General features: G+C 39.4%; 3 protein-coding genes across 3 annotated transcripts; 2 read left to right on the forward strand and 1 right to left on the reverse strand.

Annotated features, from left to right (window-relative positions):
• Window positions 1-438: 438 nt before the first annotated feature.
• Window positions 439-2,768, forward strand: LOC5520980 (microsomal glutathione S-transferase 1). The gene is made up of 3 exons (XM_001640735.3): window positions 439-675; window positions 895-986; window positions 2,168-2,768. Exons 1-3 carry the CDS (start codon window positions 553-555, stop codon window positions 2,415-2,417), a joined length of 465 nt encoding a protein of 154 aa, XP_001640785.1. The 5' UTR covers window positions 439-552; the 3' UTR covers window positions 2,418-2,768.
• On the reverse strand, window positions 2,555-5,458 carry LOC116604132. Its single transcript, XM_032366091.2, has 5 exons — window positions 5,314-5,458; window positions 5,170-5,229; window positions 4,915-5,093; window positions 3,867-3,977; window positions 2,555-3,439 (listed from the first exon to the last, which is right to left on the reverse strand). Exons 1-5 carry the CDS (start codon window positions 5,349-5,351, stop codon window positions 2,811-2,813), a joined length of 1,017 nt encoding a protein of 338 aa, XP_032221982.1. The 5' UTR covers window positions 5,352-5,458; the 3' UTR covers window positions 2,555-2,810.
• Window positions 5,006-11,063, forward strand: LOC5521072 (prostaglandin reductase-3). Its single transcript, XM_032366090.2, has 13 exons — window positions 5,006-5,097; window positions 5,642-5,848; window positions 6,143-6,230; window positions 6,888-6,989; window positions 7,279-7,377; window positions 7,790-7,829; window positions 8,057-8,085; window positions 8,364-8,438; window positions 8,597-8,668; window positions 8,987-9,048; window positions 9,528-9,627; window positions 9,789-9,974; window positions 10,884-11,063. The coding sequence occupies exons 2-13, from the start codon at window positions 5,712-5,714 to the stop codon at window positions 10,953-10,955; spliced, it is 1,062 nt and encodes a 353-aa protein (XP_032221981.1). The 5' UTR covers window positions 5,006-5,097; window positions 5,642-5,711; the 3' UTR covers window positions 10,956-11,063.
• Window positions 11,064-11,087: the final 24 nt, after the last annotated feature.

Genomic DNA, 11,087 nt, shown 5'->3' on the forward strand with positions numbered 1-11,087 from the left:
TTGGACTTATTTTGCAATTTCCAATCTACCTGGGACAGATATTTTTCTCCCGAAGAATAATATTTTTTAGTGTTGGTAAAAGTTCGTCGGAATTCAGTGTTGTTGACTGATGATGCACGAATTCTCCTTACACGATTTTATGCTGCGTCATCACATGACCTTCATCATGTTATGAAAGTGACCAATCCCACCAATCAGAGTGCCTGTACTATCTCAATTATTTTATAATACACCAAAAACTGGAAACCGACTCTGCCAAATTTTCGTCTTTAATAAGACTTCTGCCTGTATTCATTGTTCTGGTACGAGATCGCGACAGTTTGGGCTTTTTTATTCAATTATTTTATAAAGTACAATACTATCCGATAGTCCGATAAAGATTTATTGTTTGACATATTGTTGACAGGAGGCATGCATGTTTACACTTGTCGCTGATTGGCTAATCAGTTTTAGGGTGATTCTAACATTGCACAACCGTTTCCAACATGACTGCGCAATCTTCCTAATCTTCTTCTATACTTAACTATTTACGAGAAAAATCACACCGCAAGCATGGCTGCCGTACTATCAATGGACAATTCGGTGTTTGCAGCCTTTGCATTTTATTCTTCTGTGCTGATCTTGAAAATTTTGCTGGTTATTTTCGCAATTGCTTTTCATCGCCTTAAAAACCAGGTTTGTTTTTATAAGAAATTCAAATTATAAGTACCAGAAACTAATGGGCACGATAAATCATGAGGGCGCTTTTAAATGAACTTACAAGGTTGTGATGCCACCCACTGTAAAAGTATGACAAGTTTCCAAGTGCGACACATAGTTTAGTGAACTTCGCTTGTGCGACGAAAACAACCGAAAGGGTACTTTTACATTGCTTTTCTTTTTGCCGTTTGTCAGGTTTTCCCTAGCCCCGAGGACTATAAGAAGGATCCTAAAGGCGAGAAGCCACAAGAAATCAAGACTCATCCTGATGTGGAGCGAGCACGAAGGTACAGGCTCCCGGGGGGGTGGGGGGGGGTACCCTATCTTTTGGGTACTGTCTGATAAGTTAACTAAATAATAAATAATTTTCATCACTTCATCATTTATTGTTCATGTATTCAAATGCGCCAGAGTTGGTACACTGAAGGACAATAAATCATTCTGATTCTGATTCTAAGGAGGACTGGAAATAGCGCAAAGGCAATTGATATAGCCTTTGTTTTGTTCCAGGCTAAATCCCCAAAATCATCTGTCAACTCCTTGATTTTGCTTTCTTTATTTAAGCAAAAATTTACTCCAAAGCAGCTTGCCAAGCCCAGAGAATCTCAAGGCTTTTTTTAAGGGGGGACTGGAGTGGTGTATACTGACCCATACTATGATGGCCTTGGCTCTGACTTGCAGGGAAGAGAGCTCAGTCTATATTACATGCACATGTGTGCGAAAATGCACCATAAATATGTTGCATTTTTGAAATGCTAGGTAAATTTTTGTTGTGAGTAACTCCCTGATATTGTAAATTTTTTCCTGAGAACAGGATAGATGGAATAGAGTCGGAAAAATATTTGAACCAATAAACTTTTCAGTTTTTGTTATTTTCATGTGCATGTCTTAGTAGAATAGCAGCGCGTGTACTTTTTTTTAATCAGAGTTTCATCGTCACGTTGTTATAGAAAGTAAATCCGCAGTTAGCTGATATTGCTTTTATGTAAAAAAAATGCTCTCTTTAAACTAGCACGTCCGTTATTGCTCACTGATTGGAACATGTTCCTGCATGTACATGCAATAAAGACAGGACTCTCTTTCCTAAAAGCCAGAATGCCAAGCACAAAGAGGCCAAGGTCTGAAAAAGTTTTTCTCAGGAGTGAAGTGGCCAGCTGCCTTTGTTGGTTTGGTGCCTGGAAATGACTCTACCACAGTTTAGAAAGCTGGCTTCTTACCTGATAAATAAACAAGAAAACAGAAGTGCAATGGAATGCGAGAGAAGAGAGGGGAGGAGGGGCATGTAGACTTACCCTACATAAAATTATGCCACAACCTTAGCAGAATATTTTTTTAAATATATTAAAATTAGATTAATCAAATAAAACTTAATAAAAGCATTAGAAATATCTTTGGTGTGCTTTTTTGTAATGGATGTTGCTTGAACTCTCTGGATTTTCTAATGTGTTTGTGTTATTTGTTGTTTCAGAGTTCATGCCAATGATCTAGAGAACATCATTCCTTTTATTCTGATTGGCATCCTGTACATTCTGACTGGCCCTTCTGCCCAGACTGCTCTTATTGTATTCCGCGTCTTCACAGTGGCTCGTCTGCTCCACACATTGACATACTTCCTAGGGGTGTCAATCATTCGTGGACCATCCTTTTTAGCTGGTGTATTGTGCATTGGGTTTATGATTGTTAATGTAATCATGGCCACTCATAAGTTTGCTTTTTAAGGAGAAGAATAGGAACTGCAATGTTGTGTAATCTTAACTTGTAATCTTAGACTTGTTATTTAGGAATTAGGGATTTAGTTGCATTCAATGAAGTGCTTCCCTATTTAATATTTAGCCGAAAGCTCTTTAAACATATGTGACATCCATGTTATTTTTATTGATGTAAAATGTTTAGATATGACATGTGAAAAAATTATTTTTGAGTACCTTGAATGGTAAATTTTAGATCAGTTTTGCTATGTTTTTGGTAATAGAACATGCAGGTAAATGCAGACATTTACAGCATTGCACAGCAACCATAGCAATATCTTTGTTAGAAATAGTTTGTTAAATAAAAGTGTTTGTACACCATTGCTTTAGATTTCTCTTTGCCCTCTGCTGGAGCACCTTGTTTTAAGGGACAGTAAAAGAGAAAGGAAGTGGATTCTCAGGGTCTTCCATTTGTAGTTTTTCATATATAGGTGAAAACTTTTCATACTGCATGACAGGTGCCTTGACTTCTTGAACTCCTGGCAGATCGGGTGGAAACCCTTGAGCATTCAAAAGAGGAGTCTCTGGGACCATTCTGACCTCTTGGTTAGTTGATGTCACGAAGCACTTTTGGTTCAGTTTTTTGGCTTCACGCAGGCCCATTTGAAGAGGCGTTTCAGGCACCTTCCTAATGCCCTTTCTTTCACCACTTTTTTTGGATGCCAAAACAGTGTTGTCAGGCTGGGACAAGTTTGCTTGGAACAATGGTGTCTCTTGTACCATCAAAATGCTCCCATCCTGTTTCCTTGTCACAATAGATGGTGACCTGTTAACACATGGTGTTTCTGGTAAATTTAAGATACTCTTCCCATCCAAGCTTGTTTTGGGTATCAAGGGTGTTTCAGGAACACAGATGCGCTTTTGTACTTGACTTGTAGTAATGTTGCCCATTGCAGAAAAGAGCAATCTCCCAGCCCTGTGAATGGTTGGATTGTTTGTGCCTTGTTTTCTTTCATCTGAACTATGCAGGTTCTGTTCATTTTCACAATTTTCTGGATGAAAAAAAAACAACATGAGCATTTGTAATATGGTTGGGTTAGGTCTCCAGGGAGGGAAATCTGGGTTAGGATTCTTGCATAGCTTTGCAGCTGCACAACTACAATATAGTGAAATAAGAAGCCGCGTTTTGTTTTCTAGGCCAAATTTTGTTTATAGCGGGCGTAAATGACACATTTTAGGCTCACAGGCTCTTAATTTTCAGGTTCTTTCCTGCAGATTTTTACTGTTGTGAGATTTGCTGCCCTAGAAATGCTAAAAATACCTTTTGACATTCAATGTGGGTATTTATAACAGTCAACAGAAAGAGTAGGTCTTTCCCAGTCTTGGTCTCCGTAGGGGGAGTAGGGGGTGGGACTCCCATATTTCTGATGCATGTACAGTGTGTTTTTTAAATTTTGCTTGAGAGGATTTTAATAGTACCTGTGTGGAAGTTTTTGTCTTGGTATTCATTCACAGGTACATTTTGATCTTCCCTTTTATGGCAGCCACTATTGAAGAAGTCCTCTAGATCCTCAGGAAACTCAAAGTGTGCTGGATTAAGTAGAGAAATATTTTCTAGTGATCTTATTTTTTTAGCACTGTGAGAAATGGCAAATCTAGGTGTGGGCCTTTTTTTCCAGATATTTGGCTAAAAAAATATAACAAATATTAGGAAATAGAAGAAATGAATCTGGTCGTCCCTTTCTAGAAACCCTTGCTTAAGCAGCCCATCGTTTTTGTAACTACTGAATCTGCCCCTGGTGAGAATACTTGGGGCTTTTTAAAATTCAAAAGTGACCTTTTGCTACCTTTCATGAAATATATGGTCAATATAATATATATGGAGGGCACGTGCCCCCCCCCCCCCCCAATATTTTAAAAACTTATAAGAAAATGACCAGTAGGGGCGTGGCTGTGCCCCTATTGTTTTCTTAATGTCTCTGTTTCGTGCCCCCCCCCCTCAAATAATTTGAGGCCAGCTACGGCTATGTGGATTCAGGGTCATGTAGAAGCTGAAGATTTCACCACATTGGATTGATGCACCACAGACAAATCAATGGAAAACAAAACAATAGGACAATGAGGTAATCCAGCCAAGGCCTAAGGAGAGGCTTCAAGACTTTTTCAACTAAAAGTGTGACGTGCTCCTTTGTGGTATGGTGTTTTGGTTGCCATAGTTACAAAACACATGCAGCAACTAGACGCCTAACCACTACTCTTTGTTTCAATACACCTAAATAGTTTGCCACCAACAAATCTAAATATTGAAAGTGCTGTAATTTTTTAAGAAACATAACATGACGACATAAGAGAAAAAACATGTTGTTATGGATATAACGCCATGTCGTTATGTCGGGTTTATGTCAAAATGTCATACCTTTCATAATTGAGCATACAAATATAAGAGTGCGTGCGCCCATGTCGTTATGTAACTATTGTGCACAAGGCATAAGCCAGATTGTATGGATAGTAGTCTTATAATATATACCAGAAATTAATGAAGCTTTGCTTTTAGATGTTTTACTTTTCCACGTGTTCGTAGCTTTGCACATCTTTTTGATGGTGACATTGAGCGGACAGAACTGTTTTTCGGCAAGCTCTTCGAAACCTCTGGTGATCTTCTGCCTTTTCAGTCGTTTCCGTGAGTTTGCCTCTAGAGTTTTCAAACTAAGTAAGTGAAATAAAGAAAAAAAGTTAGTATATATTTGATGTATATTCAATTGCCTTTTCTGAATTTTCTTACCTTTTGAAAACCATTGGCGTTTTAAGTGGCCTTGTGTAATTTATTCTTTCGGTGCTATTACTGAAAGGTGAGTTAAAGTACAATGAAATTTTGAATGTCTATTTTGCCATACGAAAAATAAACAATGAAAACACGCAGTTCTACCATTCAAAATAGAATAAAGAAGTAGATGACTTGTGCATTATATACTATAGCGATGACAACAGACTAAAATTATTATTTGTCTTTGTTGATAAGAACCAAAAGGCTACTCGCACAACGCGCGTTTTTGTTTTCATTTTTGCGCTTCCCGCCGAAATCGCACCACCACAGCAACCCCGCGCCCCCATCTCAATACGTCATATAAGAGAACATTATGTTTTCTTCTTTTAGTCTTTAACTTTAAGGATTTCTCCGTTGTTGTCCTATAACGAGAGTATTTACTGTACACGAGTCTAGTATTTTAGAAAAAAATATTTCCTGTCCTAAACAGATCTTTTTTTGGTCTTCCTGTGGTTTTGAAATCCGAGTCCTAGTCCTACCATCATAGATAAGCAATCAACATGGCTGTTAGAAATCTTCCCAAAACCTTTAGAAAGCTGGTTGTTTCAAGACTCAGTACGAATTTCCGTGAAGCGGTCGAGACAGTGTCTGCGAAGATGCTTGAACCGGGTCCCGAAGAAGTTCTCGTCAAGACAAGGTAAGATAAAAAATCAGCTCATTTTGTTTGATTTTGGCTTCATATCGTTCTAATAAAAGCTCAATAAGTTAGTTACTTATACCTTGAATTGATTTTACTCCTCTGAGTTTAAAACGGGGAGTAGGGGGTGGATGAGCTGGGGAGGTGGTAGAGGCTCAGAGGCAAAGGTCAAGAATTTGGCCCATATGGACATCCCTCACTGTCCATTTGGTTCTTCCATTTATCAAATTCAAAACTCAAACACAGCAGAGAATAAGACATGTAAGATTTAATATTCTTTATTAACTGTTGCAGGTATGCAGGCATTAATGCCACAGATATCAACCACACTGCTGGGCGATACAAGCCCTGGAATAAACCACCCTTTGATGCAGGTCTTGAGGTAAATTGTCAATAAGAGGGTGTGGGGTAGGGGGAAATACATTGATTTTCACATACCTTGGGACAAGTTGGGACCAACTGGTGAAATTTAGTCCCTATCAGGTGGGTGCTGTTGTAGGAATTATATAGAAAAAGGATATTATTTGTGTCGATCCAAAAAATGACCCTCTTTTGTGCCCTCCCCCCCCCCTTATGTGCAAATCTGCTTATACACCTCCTCAAAAAACCTCTTCTACTTCATTGCAAAAGGCAAAAAATGTTGATTGGCACTGGAAGCTCTACAATCCAAAAGTAAACTGTGGTTTTCATTTTATTTCCCCTCCAACTAGACTAATAATTCACACTGACAGCATTTTTTTGGAATAGGTTTATAGAAATACACAAATATTCTCTATCATTGTATAGTGCTACGATACTTTTCCCACTTGTGTTAGATGGTAACAGGGGCGTAGCCAGGGGTGGCCGTAGGGCCCGGGCCTCCCCTTCACCTTCTAGCAGCCACAAATGCAGTAAATGTATGAGACATTATCTGAAACACAGGAAAAATGCCTTGAAAGGGCCTTATGTGTCCCCTCATGTTATAAAACCTTGCTATGCTGTTGAGTAATCCAACATATTTATGATAAAGAAGTGACATTTTTGTTTTTCTTTCCCAAAGGGACTTGGGGAGGTTGTAGCTACTGGTAAAGACTACAAAGGAAAGTTTTCAGTTGGACAGCCAGTAATGTTCATGAGATTTGGCGGCTTTGCTGAATATGTAGTATGTATTTTTGAACCTTTTAAACAACTTTTAGAAGCTTATACAAATTCTTATATTCCTCTCCCATCACCAGCCCTGCCTCCTCTTTTGATTTGATTTATATTGGCCTGTTTTATCTTCCGTATTATGTACCAATCCTAAATTAAATTATCATTTATTTCTGACCAATTGCAGTTGGTTTTGCATGAACAAAGGATAATATTATGTAAAACTAAAAAGCTGGGTGATCCAACCATTAACAGCTTTTTAGTCCATCCTTGATTTACCTATTATTACCTTTTCTTTCTAGACTTTGACTGAAAAGGATATAGTTCCTGTACCAAGAACAAATCCAATTTTTCTCACTCTTCCAATAAGTGGCATGACAGCTGCTCTATCTCTTGAGAAGGTCCGTATCTTATATTGTTCAATTATGATTTTTATTGTCAAATTTTGTGCTTATTTGTGTAGTCTAGGGACAATATTAAAGTTATTCATTAGTGGGTAGCCTCCTCGGTAGGTATCACTTTGCTCAGAAAGCAGCAGAAAGAAACACAGGCACTCAGGATTCCTGTGGTGATGCGTCGAGCGGTCATTCTCTTTCCTCTTTTTCCGCTTTTGGCATTGACCCCATTCCCCTTAACAAAGGGATTTGTTGACCACAGGAAACCTGTGAGAGTCTTAGAGATTTAGTCTTGGTTTCTGACGTTTAGAGACGCCTGCGGAGGAGGCTAATTGGTGGGTTATAAAGCACTTATAAAAATTGCTAATGTTACATCAGCACCTCTTCTGCAACCTCAGATTTTTCTATTTTATCTAAGCTCGGAGAATTAAAAAAAGGCGAGACAGTTCTGGTGACTGGTAAGTAAAAAGTGTTTTTTAATGTTGTTGTTGATGTTGCCATTGTCATTGAGATTGTTGCTTAGTCAGTTTCTCTAGCTTAACTCTTATAAAATTCATTGCTTAAAATTCATCTTACTAATTTTGTTGTCCATTATACTTCATAAGACATGCAAAAAGGATCTTATACTCAGGATATGTAATTTTTGTTTGTCTTTATCAATACTTTCTTTTTCTTGTGTTCATAGCTGCTGCTGGTGGTACAGGACAGTTTGCAGTAAGTATGTCTTCTGTACAATCCTAGAGTCTACCCTTGGGAAAGGAGAGCTTAGACCAGAGTGTCACTGAAACAGGGAAGTGTGATTTGGAAGGAAGGGGGGGATAAAGTGGGGTGATGTCAAACTTTATAATCCAATTCATAATTCTTTTCATGTAGAGCATAAATATTTATTGCATGCAAGCTGATACTCCAATGTTCACATTATGTAATGGAAAAGTAAATTAGTAGATTTTGCACAAAGAAACAACGAATGAGTCTATTCTCTTTTGTCCCAGGTTCAGTTGGCAAAGCAAGCTGGTTGTCATGTGATAGGTACTTGTTCAACAGAAGCAAAATGTGATTTTTTAAAGGTAATTATGCCAGATCTTTCACATGCTATGTATAAACAGACCACAAATAAAGCCTTGGTTAAATGTATCTGACTGAGAAGTTATCTGTAATGCAAAGAATGGGTTTTTATGATGATATCCTTAAAGTTTTATAATTAAAAGCATTTCTTTTTTGTCAGTCAATAGGTTGTGATCGGCCAATAAATTACAAGACTGAAAGCCTTGACAAAGTATTAAATAAAGAGTATCCGGTAAGCATTCATGGTGATGATGATGCTAATGATGATGGAAATCAACGATGATTGTTATAATGGAAGTTTATCATGATGATGAATATGATGATGATGATGATTCTTAAATTAACGATTCTGGTGTGAATAGTGAAAATTGATGGTCAATATAATAATAATTGTGATGTTCATAAACATAGTGCCAAAAATTATGATGTGAATCTGATAGTGGTAGGTGGTAGTGGTCTATAGACCATTGGTGCTACTGTACCCTTGAACATTCTTGCTCCAGACTGTTGACTGCTAGGAATATTATTTTGAGATGTTTTTTCATAACAGAAGGGAATAGATGTCATCTACGAGTCAATTGGAGGGGAAATATTCGATACTTGTGTTAACAGGTAAATATTTTCTGAGTAAGGTTATAACTAGCAAAGCCCAGTATTCTATCTGCACTTTCATGTGAATCATGAAAAAGTTTCCCATGGCATTACATTCTAAACAGCGCCAAAGACTTGGCAAGAATGCCAAGTATTGTTAGATCTATGTGACCTACCAAAAACCACTGAGGATCAGTTATAAGCCGTCTATCTGGCCTTCATCTACCACCCCCCCCCCCCTTTTGAAATTTTGGATCCGCCCATGTTATACCAAGTCACTTAAAAGCTTGTCTCTAAACTTGTCAATTGTGCAATTTTAGTGACACAATTTTGTGACTAAATTATCTGGATCATATTCTTAGCTTACTTGAGGCTTCTTCAAGCTTTATTTTTTGGGGCTTCAATTTTTGCCACCCTTACCTTCAGACATGAGCCCTCATACCCCATTCCCTAAAAATGTATTTTCTTTACTCTGACTGAGGAGTTTTTGCTTAACAAAGGCTGGCGACCAAGGGACGCATTATTGTTATTGGGTTTATCACTGCCTACAAGTCCCAGCTTGGGTTCAATCCATCCAAGACTGGTACACTTTTACCTAAGGTAAGAAAGTATTCCTAGAAATTAGTGCTGATGATTCTGAGGAGTGATTATAAGGCGGACTGTTTTGACTGTATCAGGGATGGAGGGGGAAGGGGCAGTTTGGTTGGTATAGCTAACTAATGCACCCCCTCATTATTTCTTCTACTTGTATTTGTTTTCAGTTGCTTATGAAGTCTGGTAGCCTTCGCACATTTATGCTGTTTAACTATCTCTCGGACATGCCTACTGTATTCCCGCGTCTCATATCCATGCTAGAGACAGGTCAACTAAGGATCTCAATTGATCGGGGCGAAAGTTCACCCAGGGGGCCCTTTTGTGGTCTAGATTCAATATACGATGCTGTTGAGGTATGACCACCTCATTGCGTTACAAAATGTGACATTACCTTGACTGCCATGGCGTGACAAAACCTTGAAGCTTCCATTTCTGTGACTGCCATGACGTGACCACAGCATGACACCCTTCACCACGACTGCCATGACGTGACAACAGCGTGACACCCTTCACCGTGACTGCCATGACGTTACAACAGCGTGACACCCTTCACCGTGACTGCCATGACGTGACCACAGCATGACACCCTTCACCACGACTGCCATGACGTGACAACAGCGTGACACCCTTCACCGTGATTACCATGACGTGACAACAGCGTGACACCCTTCACCGCGACTGCCATGGCGTGACAACAGCGTGACACCCTTCACCGCGACTGCCATGACGTGACAACAGCGTGACACCCTTTACCGCGACTTCCATGACGTGACAACAGCGTGACACGCTTCACCGTGACTGCTATGACGTGACAACAGCGTGACATCCTTCACCGCGACAGCCATGACGTGACAACAGCGTGACACCCTTTACTGCGACTGCGTGGCGCGAGAAAACGTGACACCGCGACTCCCATAGCGTTACTTAAAATTGACGCCCCGTTCATTACCCTGACTACCATAACGTGACAACACGCGACGCCATTCACCATGACTACCATGACGTGACTAAAACGTGACGTCGATTTCCGTCATGACGTGGCATAAACTTTATTTGCCTTTACGTGGTGTTTTAACATGAAATATGTGATTGTGTGACTAAGACGTGATATCCTTTACCGTGACTGTCATGGCAAGATACAAGGTAATTTGTTTTTTTGCAGTACGTCCATTGCCGTGGTCTATTACATTTCTATTAACGCTGCATTGCGTCTTATCAGTGGAGAAGTCTAGTTCATTGATGATGCGTCTGTTCTTTTCTAGTATCTCCACGACGGTAAAAATCGCGGCAAAGTGGTGGTGGAGATTGCCGAAAATACAAAGAGTCAACTCTAGGTCTGAGGTACACTCGCTGAAGACAGGCAAACCTGGGAATGGTCACCATTGGCTCACCAGGGGGGGGGGTGCAGGGATTTTTCTTGGAGGGGTGCGAAATACGAAAAAGTAGACCTAAATTTCCGGGGGGTG

The sequence above is a fragment of the Nematostella vectensis genome, chromosome 6 (genome assembly GCF_932526225.1).
Source record: "Nematostella vectensis chromosome 6, jaNemVect1.1, whole genome shotgun sequence".
NCBI lineage: Eukaryota > Metazoa > Cnidaria > Anthozoa > Actiniaria > Edwardsiidae > Nematostella > Nematostella vectensis.

Excerpts from the sequence above, each read along its gene's own strand:
- LOC5520980 (XM_001640735.3), top strand. The coding sequence starts at position 553 with ATGGCTGCCGTACTATCAATGGACAATTCGGTGTTTGCAGCCTTTGCA. Across the intron at positions 676-894 it reads TTCATCGCCTTAAAAACCAG|GTTTTCCCTAGCCCCGAGGA; the intron begins GTTTGTTTTTAT and ends GCCGTTTGTCAG. Across the intron at positions 987-2,167 it reads GATGTGGAGCGAGCACGAAG|AGTTCATGCCAATGATCTAG; the intron begins GTACAGGCTCCC and ends TTGTTGTTTCAG.
- LOC116604132 (XM_032366091.2), bottom strand. The coding sequence starts at position 5,351 with ATGCACAAGTCATCTACTTCTTTATTCTATTTTGAATG. Across the intron at positions 5,230-5,313 it reads TCTTTATTCTATTTTGAATG|TAATAGCACCGAAAGAATAA; the intron begins GTAGAACTGCGT and ends CTCACCTTTCAG. Across the intron at positions 3,978-4,914 it reads CAAAGCTTCATTAATTTCTG|CACACTTTGAGTTTCCTGAG; the intron begins GTATATATTATA and ends TACTTAATCCAG.
- LOC5521072 (XM_032366090.2), top strand. The coding sequence starts at position 5,712 with ATGGCTGTTAGAAATCTTCCCAAAACCTTTAGAAAGCTGGTTGTTTCA. Across the intron at positions 6,231-6,887 it reads CCTTTGATGCAGGTCTTGAG|GGACTTGGGGAGGTTGTAGC; the intron begins GTAAATTGTCAA and ends TCTTTCCCAAAG. Across the intron at positions 7,830-8,056 it reads CGAGACAGTTCTGGTGACTG|CTGCTGCTGGTGGTACAGGA; the intron begins GTAAGTAAAAAG and ends TTGTGTTCATAG.